This window comes from Megascapheus bottae, chromosome 15 (genome assembly GCF_031878675.1).
Source record: "Megascapheus bottae isolate mThoBot1 chromosome 15, mThoBot2.hap1, whole genome shotgun sequence".
NCBI classification, from domain to species: domain Eukaryota; kingdom Metazoa; phylum Chordata; class Mammalia; order Rodentia; family Geomyidae; genus Megascapheus; species Megascapheus bottae.
The window spans coordinates 20,797,589-20,817,458 of NC_143523.1; the positions used below are offsets into that span (position 1 = coordinate 20,797,589).

Here is a 19,870-nt window from a genome sequence, read left to right on the forward strand (position 1 = left end):
CTGGTATCAAGGAGGAAGTTCACCAATGCCTTGGGTTGAGGGAATGCTGGGTGGAGGAGGGGCAAAAGAAGAGTTTGGCAGGCCTTCCCTTAGGGTCTAAAAGACCCTCTTTGTCAAGCTCCAGATTTGGCTGACAGACTTTACCATCTCAACAAGGGCGTCACAGCAAAGGTAGAAGGGATAGAACCAGAAGTCTTCTCGGTAAAGAGAAAAGCATAGCACTGGAGCCAAATCCCGCCTCTGGAGAAACTCTGAATGAATGCCCACTCCCTACACCTCTCCTGGCACTGTCTCTTCCCCACTTTTCCATGCACCATCACACTGACTTCCCTGAGATGGTACAAGGAGAGAAAGCAGGTGCCTGTCCAAGAGAAGGGGTTCAGGACCTGTCTGCAGTTACTCCATGAACTCCGGAAAGGAGCTCAGGTTCCCTAACCTTGGCATTTTCCTCTCAGTTCTCCTTTGTTATTTTCACCATGCAGAGTGTCTCTGCCTTGCTTTCCCTCTAGAGATAACAGGCCCGGGCCGATAGCCAGAGTCAGGTGCCAAGACTGGTAGTGAGGGCTTCCAAGGCTGCTAAAGGCTGATGCAAGAACATCATACCTGCCCTGTCACTTCAGCTGCGACCCACAGGAAGAGTTCACACGGCAGCCAAGAGAAGGGAAGTCCAGGTCCCTCTGTCCTTTATCTGTGGCATTTAGTTCTTTCCTGCTTTTCTGTCTCCAGAGAGCTGGCACCTGAATCCCAGAAGTGAGAGATGCTGCACGGTGAAAGGGTAGGCTCTCTGTGTTGGGTTCACCTTCTCTAGAGGTCTGAGACCTTCTTGGCACAGAGGAATGGGCCGCCTCGGTGAGTGTGAGTCTAACCCCAGGCCTCCAGACTCCTGGGGAGACAGGCAGCCTCTGAGGGAGACCTATTGGCCCACAAGTCATTACAAGCTCAGGTTCTCACAAGCCAAGGTGCTGTCTGTGACCACAGAGGCAAGACCCTAAAGGGGAAGGCGGCTGGCAGTCAGAGGCAGAAAATGCTGACTGCTCAAGGGAGGGGAGGAGGGATGGCGTGGGTGTTGGCTCGGTTGCTGAGAATCTTGTTGGTTGGGGCAGGGTCAGAGGGTTTCCCAGGGCTCCTCGAAAAGGGCCTGAGAAACCCCTCGGTGATCAAGGGTGCATGCCTGAAGAAGGGGGCCTCAGCCAGCCTTCCCAGGAGCTCTCCTGTGAGCTGCTCCGTGGTGGACCACACTAATGAGCCCATAACACAGGCCTTTGATTAAGCAGCTCCCAGCACAGCAACTTTATTGAAACATGCCGAGGCCAGCGGCTCGTTCCCACCACTCCCTGGTTCCCCAGGCAACAGCCCACGGGAGGGGTCTGAGTGGTAGGAGTCAGCGGGTGCTGAGTGCCCCAGCTCACTCAGGGGCTGCCAGGGAGTGAGTGAGGGGGTTGCGATGCTGGGAGCAGGAAAGCCAGCAGCTAGGAAATCAGGAAGGAAGAGATAAGGTACTTGGGAATTGTAAGTGGGGTCCAGAAGGCTTCCTTCCATATGTGTAAAGAGCCATCCAACATCTTGTTGAGGCCTCTGGGGACTGAGATTCCTAGGAGGCTGAAAAGTGGAGATGCTGACTATCCCATCCCATATTGCAGGAAGACATTAACTGGGTAAATTTTCTTCTTTGAGACTGGGGAGTCCCTACCTCCACACACAGACACCATGAGGACACATCTGTCAAGACCCATCAGCACCATGTCTGGAATGATGACTGATGATCTTTTAAGGGCTAGGGTCTCCTACAGCCTCCAACTTCCACCTCCTTACCAGCTCTGCCCAGGAAAGAGGTCAAAATTATTCTCAGCAGAGGCAGTGATGGCAGTGGAAACATGGTGGGGGCGGGCCGTGGGGGTGGCAGAGGCCCTTTCCACTTATACTGGGAGAATTTCAAATGTTACACTTCAGAGCTTTTGCTACAGTAACTACCAACACCACATGGTCAGAAATCTAATGTTACCAAGTGGGACTTTTAAAATGTATTTATAACTTTATAGTTCAAAGTAATTTTGTTATGAAACAATGTAATAACAACAGTGGAAAAAGGCAAGATAATTTATGGAACACAATATCCCTAAAGCACTAGCTTCCATTTTGACCTCAGCTTAGTCTGAGGAGTGTGGTTGGTGTCCTTTGTTTGCTGTTTGTACTAATTAAGGGTTAGGATTTTCCTGTGTGTGTGTGTGTGTGTGTGTGTGTGTGTGTGTGTGTGCGTGTGTGTGTGTGTGTGTGTGTGTTTTGGGGGGGGGGGAGTGTTGGCCTGAAGGAGGAAGAACTGCTGTAAGAAGATACACAGACAAAAACACGCCTATATCAAAACTATATATATATATATAGACTGGATTAAACCACCCACAAAGTCAATGAGATTCTCTTCCTACTATGATCTCCCCATCCCCTACCCCCCTTTCTTTCCAACACAGCATAAACAGGAGGGCTCAGTCACTTTCTGGATTAGAGTTCAGGCTTGATTTCTCTCTCTCTCTCTCTCTCTCTCTGTCTCTGTCTCTCTCTGTCTCTCTCTCTCTCTCCCTTTCCTTCCTTCCTTCCTTCCTTCCCCCTCAGCCTGTCCCTGCCCAGTGCTAAAGATGGAACCTAGGCCCTCCAGCAGGCTAGACAAGCATTCCACCATTGAGCTACACTCTTGTTCCTTAGGTTCCCTTTCTTTGCTTTTTTAAAAAAATTATTATAAAGGTGATATACAGTTCCTTTCTTGATACTGAGAGATAAGGCAGTGAGTGATTCTTCCTTTCCTACCTCCAATTAACAAATGCCAAAAAGGAGTGTGATGGACCATATACTTTAGAGACCTGGATAGGATTGGATGCTACAAGGAAGCCAATGACTTAGCCCCAGCTCCCTGCTTAGCATTAGCTCTGAAGGTACCTGAAGAAGCAGAAGAGCAGACGAAGGAAAATGTGCTTTTGACAAGTCAGCAGGTTTCTATTCAATCTAGGTTTCTATCAGGAGGAATGGAAGGGCTGTTAGATTGGTTTGGAGAGCTCTGGCTACAGATAGCTACTTAGGAATTCTGGTAAGATTCCCACATAGCTGCTACAGAGTGGCTTCCATACATTGCCTCGCTTTTGGTTTCTTGAATGTTGGTTTACTGAAGATATTAACAGTGTTAAGATTCCTCACACCTAGATTTCCAAAGGAATCACGACTACTAATGGCCAAGAGAGTGATTGTAAGGACCCACATAACCAGAAGAACCCATTTAGTACCTAACCCAGTCTATAAAGAAGCCACCTCAGAGGCCGGGAGTTTGGCGTAGTGATAGAACGCTTGCCTTACATACACAAAGACCAGGGTTCGATTCCTAGGAACCACAGACATAGAAAAAAGTCAGAAGTTGTGCTGTGGCTCAAGTGGTAGAGCTCTAGCTTTGAGAAAATCTAAGGACAGTGCATAGGCCCTGAGCTCAAGCTCAAGACTAGCAAAAAAAAAAGAAAAAAAAAAAAAAGAAAAAGAAAAAGAAGAAGCTACCTCAGAAAGCCATGCAATTCCCTGATAACAGAGCTCAGATTACAGGGGCTGCCAGACCAGGAAAGAAGTACCCAAAAATGAGAGCTCCCCCCACACTTTGTCTGCTAGAATAAGGAAAGCCCCTTCCCCTTTCCTTTGTAGTCAGGGCAGCGCTCCAAAAGACCTGCCTAGATGATAGGTCGGTTCAAACAGCAAAGGTGTCAGTGGTCACATAAGTTGTCACTCAAGTATGTTGAGATTCTATTGGCCACCTGTGTATGGCCAATCATAACAGCAGGCCAGTAACCTATAAAAGTAGCCTGTGAGATTAGGTGGGCTCCCCCGACACACACACACACATCTTAGAGGTGAAACGGCTGGTCAGTATGGTTCTTGATGCTAGGTGCAAAAATAAAGCTTGTGGGGCTGGGAGTTTGGCCTAGTGGTAAGAATGCTTGTCTAGCATGCACGAAGAGCTGGGTTCGATTCCTCAGCACCCCACATACATAGAAAAAGCCAGAAGTGGTGGTGTGGCTCAAGTGGTAGAGTGCTAGCCTTGAGAAAGCCCAAGGACAATGCTCAGGTCCTGAGCTCACGCCACAGGACTGGCAGAAAAACAAAAACAAAAACAAAAAAAAACCCAACTTGTTTAATTTTCGCTTTGTTCCAGTCTCATTCTTTTGATCATGGACCCAATATTGAGGCGCTATTTATCAGGCCCTTTCAGTGATGGGAATAAGGCCTGAAAATGGTTCTGGAGCTGCCAAGATGGAAGCAATTTTTATATTCTACAACCATACCTAGGCCTCAGGCCCTGAATCCAAGAGGCAACTCAAAACCAGTCTTGGGAGGAGGAGGGGAAACCACCAAGAGTTGCTAAAGGAAGGAGGGCAGGTAGAAAGAAGTGCCTGTGGAAAGAAGAAAGGGGGAAGAAAAAGAGTCATCTCACTTGTAACCAGGGTCCATGAGCTGCGTAAGGATGTTCCTCAGTGGCAAAGGCGCCTTCTACTCCAGTGGAGACAAATGTGATGGCCATATCACCTGTGATACTTTTATATGTAAAGTGCCGTCCATGCAGGAGCCTGCCTCTGGGGGTAAACACAGAGACAGTGAGGAGCTGGGCATGGAAATAGCCTAAATCCTAACAGGCCTAGCAGAGGCCTGGGATGATTGGATCGTACTCTGAGGGGCAGGGAGCCTGGCAAATGCCCTCCTGATGGCCCACTTGCCTACTAATGGGACTGTAATTAAACAAGTTCATTTTAGCATCTTCAGAGAAAAGCCTCCAACATCAGCTCTCTAATGAAATCCTTCTAAAGTGCTCCACACCAAAGGAGACAACACTAGATTAGGGTTCAAAGGGCTTTGAGGGCTGTTGCCTTCCTCCCTACTGGTCAGGACACTGAATCCAGAGAGGGACGTCAGCACTGTTCCCAGGGTCATGTAAAGAGGGAGTCAGGTCCCATTTTGCTCACAGGTATAGGTAAAGTGGTACCTAACCAATGAGTCCTAGTGCTTTCATTGCATGACACTTCCCAGTGTCCAGGCAGAATCTATCTGCTTCTGAGATTGCTTGTAACATTTAAATAATGATCCTAAAGAGTATAAATTTATCTTTTCTGTTTGTTTTTTTTGTGGGTCATAGGCCTTGAACTCTGGGCTCTTTAGCTCAAGGCTATCATCCTACCCCTGGGTCTGGGTACTGTCCTTGAGCTCTTCAGCTCACAGCTACAGCCCTACCCTTAAGCTAAGCCCTACTTTCTGTTTTCTAGAGGTTAATTGTAGGTAAGAGTCTCAGGTCCTTTTGTGCCCAGGCTGGCTTTGAACCTTGATCCTCAGATCTCAGCCTCCTGAGTAGCTAGGATTATAGGCCTGAGCCACCGCACCAGGCCATAAACTTATCTAAAAAAAAGGCTGAGGCCATGTGGGGTCACTCTGAGAGAGCTGTAAGATGTCAATTTGCTATTCCCCAGTCTAGAAATATACCTGGGGGAAGAGAAGGCAGGGTCAACCAACATGCAAAGGAAACAAAACCAGAACTTCACTTTTTCAGCTCCTTGGATTAAGGTCTAAAGCTCTGAGCCTGCACCCAAGCTGGAGTCACTTCCAAATTCCTTCCCTTGGGGAAGGACAGTGGGGAGGGTCCAGGCTATGCAACTCTTTTTGCCACAGTCCTCCATTTACAGTGATTCTTGTTCCCTCCCTTGCTAGCACAGTGAGGGAGGGAGGCATAGAGGCCAGCTGCAAGAGCTCCAGCCCAGTGCAGTGTGCCTAAGTGGACAGCCAAGTTTTGGCCACAAGGACTGGGCTCTGACTCTGGACAGCAGTAGAAGGGACACAGCTGGGCCTCTTGATCCCTCAAGGAGTCTGCTGAACTAGTCACTGGGTATGAAGAACTGAATGTTTCATATGGAAAAAGCAGCAACAGGAAGCAAGAGCCTAACCCACCAGAGCCCTTTCTCTTGTCAACCCAGTGAGATTGGTGACTCAGTCACTCCAGACACTGGGGTTGAGGGATAGCAGGGGCATCTAAGACTCTTTTGAAACTCCTTAAGGGTGACAGGGTTGAAGGACAATTTCTAGATAAAGAAGAGCTCTACAGCATCTATTTCCTATGAAATCTAGATTCTGAAGGATAATTTGTTAACCAGTCAGACTAGAGACCAACATAGCTGTGTGGTCACAATTCTGCCCTCCGGAGGCTGCCATTGCTCTAGTCTAAGAGTCATCACTAGTTCAGAGAATGCCTACAGGACTAACTACCCCCACTATTCCCAGAGGCTTGGGCAGGGAAAGCACTACATAGCCCAGTGACATGGGTAATTGAGTCCCCAGGCTTTCTCACAGTTCTAAGGTAGAACTGCTCAAGTAGCCTTTTCACCTCCCAAGCCCAGATACTGTTTAAGCTGCACATAAGCACTCTGGGTGGGTAAAATGGCCACCATAGGCCCAGTGACTCCTGGAGAGCTCTAGAGGACATGTGTTAGGAAGGAGGGTGGTAAGCTTCTAAAGTGTCCTGTTGGCCAAGTTTGGTGCTGCAGAGCTGAGCTACATAGCAGGTTGAGCTGCACAGTGGAGCTGTCTTGGCTCACCTCAAGCAGAGAGGAATGAGGGCTCCTGACTCCTGGTTGAATTTCAGGTGTACACTTTCAAGCTGCCGTGTGCGGATCAGCTCATGAGGAATGATGGCTGTGGAGCTGTCACTTTCCAGGCTATCTTTGCGGCTCCTATGAAGCAAGCACAGGAACAGGTTCAGTACATAGTGAAAACCACAGGGAGGAGCAAGATGGGCGTTTCTAGCTGAGCTCCTGATAATGGTAGCAGCGGCCACCCTTCACATTGCGCTTGCCAAGTGCCAGTCTGTGTGTCAAGTACTTCTCACTGTCTGGCTGCAACAAGGGTAGACATACTGGAACCAGGGAGGCTAAGTAACTTTCCCAGGTTGCACAGCAAGGAGGCAGAGCTGGTATTATCTTACCAGGTAGGTATGGCTCTAAAATTCACATCTTTGACCAACAACAGTAGCTTGCTCCTCCTATGAGAGTGCCAGTCATCTTTCCGTAGAGCCCTTTTTCCTCCAAGGCTGGCACGGGAGAGCACTATAACATTAGTTCCAAATGAGCACCCTACCACTAGGCCATACTCCTGGCTCCCATGACATTAGTTCTAAGGCCTCTTGTCCAGCTGACCCCAGAAAGGCTCTAAGCCTGCCTGCTCTTGCTAAAGGCGAGGCACATTTAGCCAAGTAGTGACATAATCCTCACTAAAGGGTAAAGCTGTCTTCTTTTTCTGGGCCTGAGTGCTGTCCTTGACTCTTCAGCTCAAGGTTAGTGCTCAAACACTTTGAATCACAGCACCACTTCCTTTTGTGTTGTTATTGTTCATTGTGGGGCTTGAACTCTGTCCCTGAGCTCTTCAGCTCATGGCCACAGCACCACTTCTGGTTTTCTGGTGGCCAATTGGAGGTAAGAGTCTCAAAGACATTTGTGCATGGGCTGGCTTTGAACTCCAATCCTCAGATCTCAGCCTCCTCAGTAGCTAGGATTACAGGCATGAGCCACCAGTGCTCAGATGAAGCTGAATCTTTAAGGATGAGACTATTGGGCTTGGACTCCCACCCAGCTAAACTTCAGGTCCCCAAGAGACCTGTAGCAAATTCTTCCTGACAGTGGCTTTAGCTACACTAAGCCATCTCTGCAGCCTCATATTCCCTCATGCCTGGCTCACCACCAACAGTTTGTCCCACAGCTGGATCACAGGGTCCCTTTGCATTCTATGATTTGCTCTTTTAAATTCAGCTGTCCCTATTTGACAACTTCTCAAATCTGCCTCAGTAGGAAATAAAGGTCAGCCACTGATCCCATTCAAAAGGCCGGATTCTGGTTTGGACTGTGAATCTCAGACAATTCCCCAAGTGTCCATCAAAATACTGGGTGAGGAGCTTTAGTTATTTATCATTCCAGCCACAGGCAGAAGCCACCCAGGATGTCTAGGCTGGACTGCCACCCAGGGGCAGGCCCTACCTCCTCACACAATGGTGGGGGGTGAGTACTGGGGCCCGCAGCCAATGAAGTGCTAACAGGCAGAGCCCCTCCCTGGGGCCAGATATGAGGTCAGCATTGGCAGGCAGGCAGGGCCCTGCAGAGGCAGTGGTTTGGAAAGCTCTGGTTCCCAGGTAATGGGGACAGTTGCCCCTAGCTGGTCTCCTTCCTTGTGAGGATCCACTCCAAGATTTGACTGCTCTTTCACAAAAGCAATCTGTTCTTTAGGTTTCCTAAAGCTGCCTCTGAAACTACCTTTCCCTTCCCTTTCCATGGCAAGCACTTCTTTTACAAGACCTGTGAAGGGAAACAAACACTATGGCCAAGAGGTCACAGTATTTTAGGACTGGAAGGAAGCTCACAGGTTGTTTAATCTACCTCTTCCCTTTTCAAAAAGGGGACAGCGAGGCATCCAAGGCCATGGGACTGGACTGTGGCGGACCAGTGTGGATACCTTGGCCTTCTGAACAACTATTTCTACCATACTACATCTGTCTTCTGAGGAGGGCAATACTGAACACCCTATCTCAGCCGGCACTACTGGTGGGTTCAGAGGTGATATAGATGGCCCTGGGGTCCAAACAAGTAAACACTTCCTCTGAATACAGGTCTACTGAGTCCTCACAAGCCAGCTCTGTTAACCCTTTTACAAACAAGGTGGAGTAATAAGCCTAAGGTCATAAAGGGAATTTGTTTATTGTATAGGGGCTTGCAGCCTTATACTCTCACTGGGAGACAGGGTACCCTTCATAGCTGGCATCTACACTTGAGCCACACCTCTATTTCTGGTTAACTGGAGCTAAGGATTTTGATTGATGATTTGTCAGCTTGTTGAATATATTCTCAAGGCTAGAGCTCCATCATTTGAGCCACAGCATCACTTGCTGCCTTTTCTATGTATGTGGTACTGAGGAACTGAACCCAACCCAGGTCTCTGTGCATATTAGGCAAAGTACTCTACCACTAGTTCCTACTCCCCGCCCCATAATACTCTCTCTTCCTCCCAACCCCCTGTCAGTTGTAGGGCTTGAACTCTTTTGGAGATAAGTGTTTTTGGTCTTTAGTGCCCAGGTTGGCTTTGAACCACAATCCTCAGATCTCAGCCTCCTGAGTAGTTAGGATTATAGGCGTGAGCCACCGTGCCAGGCATGGCAACAACCTCTTATACCTAGTTACTGCCATACTTCCCACAGAGGCCAGGGGAGGTCTTCTAGAGAACCTTAGCCTCTGTGGCCCAAGCAAAAAATGCTTATGAATAACAGGAAGAAGTGGGCTGGGGGCTGGTAGAGAAGAATCAACAACAAGCACATAGGGCTAGAGAATCTCAAGCTGGAGGGAAAAATAAATTGTTGAAAGTCAGCTAAAGTCACCTTGGTAACTGCCACAACACACTCACCCAGAACGAGGACATCAAACCCAACTGCAAACAGCTTTAAAGAAATGGAAAAGAACTTAATCATCTGAAGAATTAATGTGACAAGTGCCCACATTTACACCTCCCACCAACCTTCAATCATTTGAAAAAAAAATACTTTAATCTTTTAAGAGAAAAAAAAATTGCAAAATGCTAGATCTGCAGTCCTGGAGCTTGGGTATTTCCGGCATGCTGCTTCAATGGAAACACGGCTGCTCCACACATGCAGGAGCTCAGCTTTTTGCTGATTTGTTTTTTCTGGACATCGATGCAGAAGCATGAATTATTTGTGTGGGCTGGGTGAGGTATTAAATCTGCAGCCAACACAGGTTTGCAATGTTTTGCATGGTTGTCAGCTTAATCTCAGTCATAAAAAAAAAATAAGTAGTATGCTCACTAGCATGGCCTAATTTTTCAGCTGGGCTGTTTTCTCCCAGAGTTCCCAGGTGAGAAGGCTGAGCTTTGAGGACTAGCAGAGAACAGGGATCCTAGGGAGGTGTGCCCCATCCCCACAGAGGATTGGTAGGGACACGGGGCCGGAAGCAGGCTCTAAGAGGCAGAGTGGCAAACTGCAGAGATTCTAGCTTTGAGTCCTATGTAACCTTGGGCAAAAGACTTAATCCTTTAAACTTTAGTATCTTTTTTTTCTCACTAGGACTAAATAACAGTGAGGTCACCATACTGACTAAATGACATGTCCACTAGATGAGATGACCCCTATGAGGTATTTAATAATATCTTCATTGCAGTAAGTGCTTAAAATTGAAAGTGCCTCTCAAGCCTCTGCTAGTTCTGCAAGAATGTTGATGATTTAATAGAAACTTGTTTGCCTTTATTCTGGGCCCAGAATCCAACTGCTGGGCCAGGTCAGTTCCCCTGCTGGGCTTAGGAGACAGGACTTCTAAGAAAGGGCTTGAGGAGGCCCTGACTTCTGTGGTGGGATGCTGGAGGCACTGGCCAGCACAAGTGCTCTGGAAAAGTCAACCAAACTCCCTGGACCATTTCCTTGACTGAGGGAGGCACTGGCCAAGCCACCTTGCATTTATAGAACACAATGTGCCGTCCCACAATTCTCACACCCTGGCATTCAAATCACCAGTATTTTTTTTTTTTGCCAGTCCTGGGCTTGAGCTCAGGGCCTGAGCACTGTCCTTGGACTTTCTCAAGGCTAGCGCTCTACCACTTGAGCCTCAGCACCACTTCTGGCTTTTTTCTATGTATGTGGTACCGAGGAATCGAACCCGGGTCTTCATGCATGCTAGGCAAGCACTTTAACCACTAGGCCAAACTCCCGGCCCCTCACCAGTATTTTTTCTATATATTTTTATTGTAATTAATAGAAGGGTTACATTATATTCACCAGATAGAAGGTACATTACTTCACCCTTTCTCATGTCTTCATCCCCATTTCCCTTCCCCCACCTCCACCCCTCATCTTGTTTTCCCCCCTTTCCTATCCTATTTCAAATAACCAAATAAGCATATATACAATATATCAGATACCAAGGTGAAATATTGTAACAATATGAGATAACTAAAGGACAGCAAGAGAGATGAGAGATAACATAGTACATTAAGGACAACAATCACTCCTTATATGGCTTATGTTTCTATATCCTGGAGGTCCTTTCATTTAGTAACCCTATATGGCCTTATGTATCTTATGTTCTATTGTAAATCTCTGCTAGGAGAGCCCAAGGTTTCTACTGATTATGACAAATGAGGGAAACCATTGAGCCTATGTTCCTTTGAGTCTGGCTTACTTCACTTAATATGATTTTTTCTAAGTCTTTTCATTTCCTTACAAATGGGGGGGATATCATTCTTTCTGACAGCGGCATAGAATTCCATCGTGTATAAATACCACATCTTGTTGATCCACTAATCAACTGAGGGGCATCTGGGTTGGTTCCATATCTTTGCTATGGTAAATAGTGCTGCAATGAACATCGTTGTGCTGGTGGATTTAGTATGTCCTTGTTTCTGGACGATTGGGTAAATGCCAAATAGTGGAATTGCTGGGTCATAGGGGAGCTCTATGTTTAGTCTTTTGAGGAACTGCCATACTGCTTTCCATAGTTCAAATCACCAGTATTTTATGGGTTTGGTTTTGTTTTATTTTTTTGGTTTGTGTTTTTTTTGCCAGGCATGGGGCATGACCTCAAGGCCTGGGCACTATCCCTGAGCTTCTCTTGCTCAAGGCTAGCACTTACTCTACCACTTGAGTCACAGTGCCACTTCTGGCTTTTTCAGTTTATATGGTACTGAGAAATTGAACCCGGCTTCATGTATGCTAGGCAAGCACTCTACCATTAAGCCACCTTCTTAGCATTACCATATTTTTTTTTGTGGGTCATGGGGCTTGAACTCTGGGCCTATCCCAGAGCCTTCAGCTCAAGGCCAAAGCCCTACCCTTGAGCCACACCCCACTTCTCTTTTCTAGAAGTTAATTGGAGATAAGAGTTTCAGGTCCTTTTGTGCCTGGGCTGACTTTGAACCTTGATCCTCACATCTCAGCCTCCTGAGTAGTTAGGATTATAAGCGTGAGCCACTGGCCCACCACCTCAGCACCTCAGCAGAAATTTTAATCCCACAATAGTCTTTTAACTCCCTGAGGCTGCTCATACATCCAGCAAGTTTCTCTTTCTAAGATCTGGGACCCTAACTTCCAACAAGGCTCCTCCACTCTCTTGGACTTATTTAAGTTTGTCAAAGCTATAGTTATGTCTAGAAATAAAGGTCATGTGCAAGAATAAATACAGTATGTGGTTTAACTAGTGTAGATCACAAGCCCTATGAGCTCTTATTCAGGGTACTTAATTTCTATGAAAACTGTCATCAAATGATCTGTCTTTGTAACCTCATCATACCACAACTCATACCACACTATTTCTGTCAATGAAGCCTCACTCCAGCTTTCTCCAACAGGCTGGCCTTAGACCTCTTCTCTCCCACCCAGTATGTACTGTTGATCATTTGGAGTTAACAGCAGAAGACTTCTGCATTTCTGGCTAGAGTTTCAGGCATTTCAGGTAATTCTGAGCCTTGACTCTGGCATCCGTCATCCTGGCAATCCTTCCTGACTTCACATCACTGACAAAATTGATAAACTCACCATAGATGTTTTCAATCCAGGCTTTGATTAAACAGGGAACAGGCCAGAGCTACAGCCTGACAGACTGACATTATTAGCCTTAGAGTATGTACATCCAACCAATTATAAATAACCCCACTCTTCCCATCACCAGCCTCTCACTCTCCTGGATGCTCTCTGGACATTTCTGCCTGCTTATAATGATGTCAGAGCACTCTTAAAATGTTTTGCTAAGCCTTCCTATGGGAGGCCACAGTATTTCTTTTGTCAACTAGAGAGATAAGACTTATTTTTCTCCGAGCTATGTCCCAAGCTCTTTACCAAATAGTCTAGTCCATAATTTTCCTGAGAATGACACCAAGTTTACTAATTTAGAAAGTACAAGATGGCTCTTAGCATCCTGGAATTTTTGAGTGCTATCATTCTACCAACATCCTTCTCTGTTCCCTCAAAGAGTACTGATATCAACCTTGCAATTCTCATCTGTTAATTTTGGTGTTCTGGGGGCACAAAACAGGGGGACCAGGAGATTTTGAAAAATGGCCTCTGACTTCGTGTCCCTAGTGATGTGACTTCCCAGGCTGATAAGATATTTATGTCTTGAGATAGAAGCACACATAACACAGATAAAATTTTCTTTCCCTGCCACCTATTAGCACTGCTCCATTTAAACAATGATATCTAAGTTTCATTTTTTTTTTGCTCCAAATAGAAGTATAAAAATTAAGTTCTTTTTCTTGGTCATAACACTTTTTTTTTTTTTTTTTTGCAATTCAGTTCTTGAGTCAGTTTTTTGTTTTTTGTTTGGTGGGCATGGGACTTGAACTAGGCCTGGGCACTGTCCTGAACTCTTCAGCTCAAGGCTACCATCCTATCTTGAGCCAAGCCCCATTTCCCATTTTCTAGGGGTTAACTGGAGATAAGAGTCTCAGGTCCTTTTGTGCCCAGCTGGCTTTGAACCTTGATTCTCAGATCTCAGCCTCCTAAGTAGCTAGAATTACAGGGGTGAGCCACCGTGCTTGGCATCTTGTCTATTTTTTTTTTTTTTTTGAGATAAGAGTCTCACTATGCACACAAGCTGGTCTCAAACACTTGATTTCCTGTCTCAGTCTTCTAAGTGACTGGACCCTGTCCTTTACTTCTGTGCTGGAATAACATACCCTTTTCCCCAACTATTGTTTACCTATTAAAAAAAATTTTTTTTTTGAGTTGTGTGAAGAATTCTCTATATGCCTACACTTGTCCCCAGAGATACATGCCTCCTGTAGGTTTTTGAGAAACCAGTCATAATATTAAAAGATGCCTTTTAATTAAAGTATAGACAATAGTGTTAGGTTCTGTGTTAAACTCTTTATATACTTTTTGTCCTTTCATTTTCATAACAATCCTATAAATAGATGTTATGTTCCTCATTTAAAGATGAAGAAACTGAAACTCAGATACCTAAATAACTAGTCTAAGGTCATGCAATGAACACCAAAAAATGTGAGATAAAACCCCAGGTCTTTCTGATACCAGTTAAAACATCACCATGTTGTCCCCCCCTACTTTTTTATTTTGCTAGTCCTGGGGCTTGAAATCAAGGCCTGGGCACTGTCCTTGGGCTTTCTCAAGGCTAGTGCTCTACTTGAGCCACAGCACCACTTCTGGCTTTTTCTGTGTATGTGGTACTAAGGAATTGAATCCAGGGTTCATGCATGCTAGACGAGCACTCTACACTAGGCCACACTCCCAGCCTCTGTTAACATTTTTTCTTTTTCTTTTTTTCTTTTTGTCAGTCGTGGGGCTAGAACTCCGGGCCTGGGTTCTGTCTCTGAGCTCTTCAGCTCAAGGCTAACACCCTACTTCCAGTTTTCTGGTGGTTAATTGGAGATAAGAGTCTCTCTGAATTTAGTGCCTGAACTGGCTTAGAATTGTGATCCTCAAATCTCACTCAGCCTCCTTCCTGAGTAGCTAGGATTACAGATGTGAGCTACCGCGCCTGGCTGTTACCTTTTTTTCTTGAGAGGTAAGGCAGGCTAGGCTGGCCTCTCTCAACCCAGCTCCAGTTAAGGGGACTTACTGGTATGCACCACCATGTCTAGCTTAACTCCTGTCCCCCCCCCTTCAGAGATCTTTAATTTTAAGGCCATAAGGATGCATTTATTTTTCCTGAATTCTTAAAAACAAATAACAACAAAAAAATTACCTTCTTTAAAGATAGAGCAGAGATTCTCAAGGAGTATTTGATAAAATATTTATTTATTTGGTACCAGAGTTTGAACCCAGGGCCTCATCTTGCTAGTAAGTAGGCATTCTACCTTTTGAGTGGTAGTCACAAAATGTTGGCCTTTTGGAAATTAACTGGTTTCATTTTGTGTAAGCCAACATTTTCCAAATCTTACCCAGAGAACACTCCTTTTTACTTAAGATGCAACAAAACCCCTAAAAGGCTACATGGAATCCCTCTGGAGATTACTGGGCAGGTTCTGCTCTAATGAGGCCTATGGTTTTCTCTCTTGAACTGTATCCTGGGCAGCTACTTCTAGAGCTATCACTCCTACATCATCATACTCCCTGCTGGTCAGAATTAGATCAACAGCTGAGTTCCCCTCAGCAATCCCTTAATCTCTGAGTCAGAGGCTTTCCAGAGGGACTGTCAGATAGTTCTCTACTGCTCACCTCCAGATCTTAACCTGATGCTGGGGAAGCTGAAATTTCTCGGGGCTTGCCCTGGTGTCGATATTGTGCTTTTTACCTGGAATGTGTCATCTTTTATTTCTGCACTGGGCAGGGAAAGCTGTAACAGTTCATACAATTCCCTTTCATTTACTGTGTATCCTTCCTTCCTTGGTCCCATTTCCTTAGTCTCCTGAATTCTGGGATTACAGGCATTCAATACCATGCCCAGTGGTTGCTTTTTTAAAGTTTAAAGAGCTAAACAGTTCCACAAGGTTCACTAAACAGTAAGCAGGCTTCCTACTCCACACCATTGTCACCTGTTTAACTGATTCGATCAAAATTTCCCCTTGGGGTGTGTGTGTATTATTATTATTATTATTATTTTTTTGCCAGTCCTGGGGCTTGAACTCAGGGCCTGAGCACTGTCCTTGGGTTTTCTTCAAGGTTAGAGCTCTACCACTTGAGTCACAGGACTACTTCCAGCTTTTTCTGTGTATGTGGTATTGAGGAATCAAACCCAGCTCTTTGTGAATGCTAGGCAGGCACTCTGCCACGAAGCCAAATTCCCCAGCCCCCCCCACCCCCTGATATTTTTAGTCTACTTTGTTATCCCCTCTTAACAGGCTGTTTTTCTTCTCTTACTAGAATGTTCTCTTTGGAGCTATACTTCCAGTTCCATAATTGAAGAATCTCTGTTTTGTCTGCCTGGGCTGGTTTTGAGCCACAGACCTCAGATTTCAGCCTTTTGAGTAGCTAGGATAAAGGGCATGAGGGTACTTGGCTATCTTGCCAGGCACACTTTTGGGGTCATTTGCTTGGGACATCTTTTATTATTATTTTATCCTATGTTATAGTACTTGCTCTTGTCATTGAGATACTTTTTTTTCTTTTTCTTTTTTTTTTTTTAGTCAGTTGTGGGGCTTGAACTCTGGGCCTGGGTGCTGTCCCTGAGCTCTTCAGCTCAAGACTAGTGCTCTACTACTTGGAGCCACAGTGCCACTTCTGGTTTTCTGGCTGTTTTTGAATCGTAATCCTTAGATCTCAGTCTCCTGAGCAGCTAGGATTATAGGTGTGAGCCACTGGCACGCTGGCTTCATTGAGTTTCTTTTACACAACAAATAACTGATTCTTGCTTTTAGAAACAAACAAACAAAAAAACAAACAACAAAAACCAGACTATTATTATTGTTATTATTATTTATTTATTGCCAGTCCTGGGGCTTGAACCCAGCTTGGGCACTGTCCTTGAGCTTTCTCAAGGTTAGTGTTCTACTACTTGAGCCATAGCACCACTTATGACTTTTTCTGTCTATGTGATAACAAGGGATTGAATCTAGGGCTTCTTGCATGCTAGGAAAGCACTCTACATTTCTGGGGGCCACACACACTTCCAGCCCCTAAGACCAGATTTAAGCCTATGCCGGTGGTTCATACCTGCAATCCTACCTCAGGAGGCTGAGATGTGAAGATCATGGTTTGAAACCAGTATGGGCAGGGAAGTCCTTGTGAGATGCTTTTCTCCAATTTACTACTCAAAAATGAGAAGTGGTGCTGTGGCTTAAGTGGTAAAGCACTAGCTTTGAACACAAAAAGGGTCAGAGATAGCTCCCAGGCCCTGAGTTCAAGCCCTACAACCAACAAAAATAAAACAAAACAAAAAATAGAGTTAACTCAGGGTCTCACACTTAAAGGTAAGCTATTTACCATTTGAGCCATGCCTCCAGCTTTGGGCCTTGCTTTTTTTTTTTTTTTTGTGGGTCATGGGTTGTAACTCTGGGCCTGGGCACTGTCCCTGAGCTCTTCAGCTCAAGGTTACCACCCTATCCTTAAGCCACAGCCCCACTTCTCCTTTTCTAGTGATTAATTGGAGATAAGAGTCTCAAGGTCTTTTAAAGTGCACGGCTGGCTTTGAACCTTGAGTAGCCTCTTGAGTAGCTAGATTTACAGGCCTGAATAGCTAGGATTACAGGCGTAAGCCACTGCTCACCTAGGGTCTTGCTTTTTAAAATGCAACTCAACATTTTATGTCTTTTTTTTTTTTTTTCCAGTCCTGGGGCTCGAACTCAGGCACTGGGCACTGTCCTTGGACAGTTTTTACCCAAGGCTACTGCTCTGCCACTTGAGCCACAGTAGCACTTCTGGCTTTTTCTGAGTATGAGGTACCAAGGAACTGAATCTAGGGCTTCATGCATGCTAGGCAAGCTTCCAGCCCCCATTTTATATCTTTTGATTAGAGATTTGAGACTAGTAACATCCAATATTAATACAGAAAGATATATAGAATTTCTAATCTTTTTTTTTTTTTTGCCAGTCCTGGGCTTGAGCTGAGGATCTAGCACTATCCTTAGACTTTCTCAAGGCCAGAGCTCTATCACTTGAGCCTCAGCACCACTTCCAGCTTTTTTTTTTTTTCTTTCCTATCTATGTGGTACTGAGGAATTGAACCCAGGTCTTCGTGCATGCTAGGCATGTACTCTACTACTAGGCCAAACTCCCGGCCCTCATTTTGTTGTTTTGTGATGTTTATTTCCTAGTCCTTATTTGCTAATCTACTTATTAAGTGGAATTTATTTTTTCTGGTTGTATTTGTTTTTCTTATCTGTATGTTGCACTTGAACTTTTAGTATGTTGCTTCTAGCTAGCAGTTTCTACCTACTTGGACCTTCATAGGTTTCCAGGTAAACTAAAATGCCAGTTCAACTCAGTGTATTGGTATGTAGACTTCCAGGGCCTCTTTTAGGTGCCCCCTCCCCGCAGTGGCTTAGCAGGTACCTTCTCTACAATTTTTTTTTTTGGGGGGGGGTCTTGAACTCTGAGCCTTGGCACAGTCTCTGAGCTCCTCAGCTCAAGGCTACCGCCCGACCCCTGGGCCTGGGTACTATCCCTAAGCTCTTCAGCTCAAGGCTACTACCCTATCCTTGAGCCACAGCCCCACTTCCTGTTTTCTAGAGATTAAGTGAAGGCTTTGAACAGAGATCCTCAGATCTCAGCCTCCTGAGTAGCTAGTATTGCAAGTGTGAGCCACCTTGCCCAGCTAACCTTCTCCACTTTTTGTTTTTGTTTTTACCACATGCCAGGTGTGGACAGGAGTTTGGCCTAGTGGTCGAGTGCTTGCCTAGCATGCAGGAAGACTAGAGTTCGATTCCTTGGTAACACATACATAGAAAAAGCCAGAAGTGGTGCTGTGGCTCAAGTGGTAGGGCTCTAGCCTTGAGAAAGCCCAAGGACTGGGGTGGGGAGTTTGGCCTAGTGGAAGAGTGCTTGCCTAGCATGCATGATGACCCAGGTTTGATTCCTTGGTGCCACATACAGAGAAAAAAGCTGGAAGTGGTGCTGAGTCTCAAGTGGGAGAGCTCTAGCCTTGAGAAAGTCCAAGGACAGTGCTTAGTCCCTGAGCTCAAGCACAGGACTGGCAAAAAAAAAAAAAAAGCAAACATGCCAGGTGCTTGTAACTTATGGCTGTAATCCTAGCTACTCAGGATGACGAGAGCTGAGGATCATGGTTCAAAGCCAGCCTAGGCAGGAAAGTCTCCAAGAGACTCTTATCTCCTATTAACTACTCAAAAATTGGAAGTAGAATTATGGCTAGCCTTGAGACAATGCCCAGGCTCTGAGTTAAAGCCCTATAACTGATTAAAATGAAATAAAAAACACCCCCCCCCCATAACAAAAAAACAGAGGCTCACTGTATAGCCCAGGCTGGTCTGGAACTTGCTATATATTCCAAGCTGGTCTCAAACATGAGATCTTCCTATCTCAGTCCCCGAGTACTGAGCTGTTCACCAGTATGCTCAGTTTCCTTATCCTCTTTTATAGGTAATACACAGTGAAGGAAAAAGAAGAGGAGGAGGCACAGGAGGAGGAGGAACAGGAGAAGGAGGAGAAAAGAAGAAGGAGGAGGAGGAGGAGGAGGGAAAAAAAAGGCCCAGGACTGAAAACAAACCTTTAGTTCAAATACTGGCTGACATTTCCTCCTAGTGATTTGACTCTAGATAAATTATTAAACCTAAGCTTTAGTGTTCTATTTTGTGAAATAGGAACAACAGCAGTTCACAATATAGGGCCTTTATAGCAATGAAAATTGCCTGCTGAGCCTCAAGAATATGTTCAGCTCAGGACTCTGGGCTGTTCAAAGTATGGAGGAGTGGTTTACGGGGCAGTTTATAGATAATTCAGGAGTGGATCTAAATCTTCCATTTATTTGGTTTTTAGTACTTGTCTATACCACACACTGTATAATTACATTTCTTACTCTAAAAGGTAACTCTTTTCATATTCCAACATATCTTTCCCTTTCAGTGTCAAAGACAAACTCCTGATTTCCATACTATATGGTTTATAGTACATGGCTTGGTCATCCTACCTATACTTCAACGACTGGCAGAATCAATTCCATGCTTCTTTCCACACTGGTCTCTTCCAAATGAAAGATCCAAATTTCTCTACATTAGTCTAAAGAGTACTGATCATAGCTTATGAATTATAGCAGGTATGGAGAGAAGCTAAACAACCAAGGCTACCATTAGCCACAGTCCTAGTTTTGTGACAGTTGTGATGCCTGTACTAGCCATACGACTTAGGGCCTTCCCCTTGGGAACACTCAGAAACAAAAAGCAGGATATTGGTCCTGGCAATATTCAGAAGGGAAGT

General features: G+C 45.3%; 1 protein-coding gene across 4 annotated transcripts in view; it reads right to left on the bottom strand.

The window, feature by feature from the left end:
• Sufu (SUFU negative regulator of hedgehog signaling) overlaps positions 1-19,870 on the bottom strand; it is a 98,535-nt gene that overhangs the window by 14,037 nt on the left and 64,628 nt on the right. For all 4 annotated transcript variants that reach the window (XR_016537802.1, XM_090345989.1, XM_090345988.1 and 1 more), the window contains exons 9-10: positions 6,603-6,737; positions 4,460-4,598 (exon numbers count right to left, since the gene is read on the bottom strand). Coding sequence is in view for 3 of the 4 variants with exons in the window: in XM_090345989.1 (XP_090202115.1) it covers positions 4,460-4,598; positions 6,603-6,737 (274 nt within the window). In the remaining variant the exon portion in view is untranslated. The remainder of the gene's footprint in view (positions 1-4,459; positions 4,599-6,602; positions 6,738-19,870) is intronic.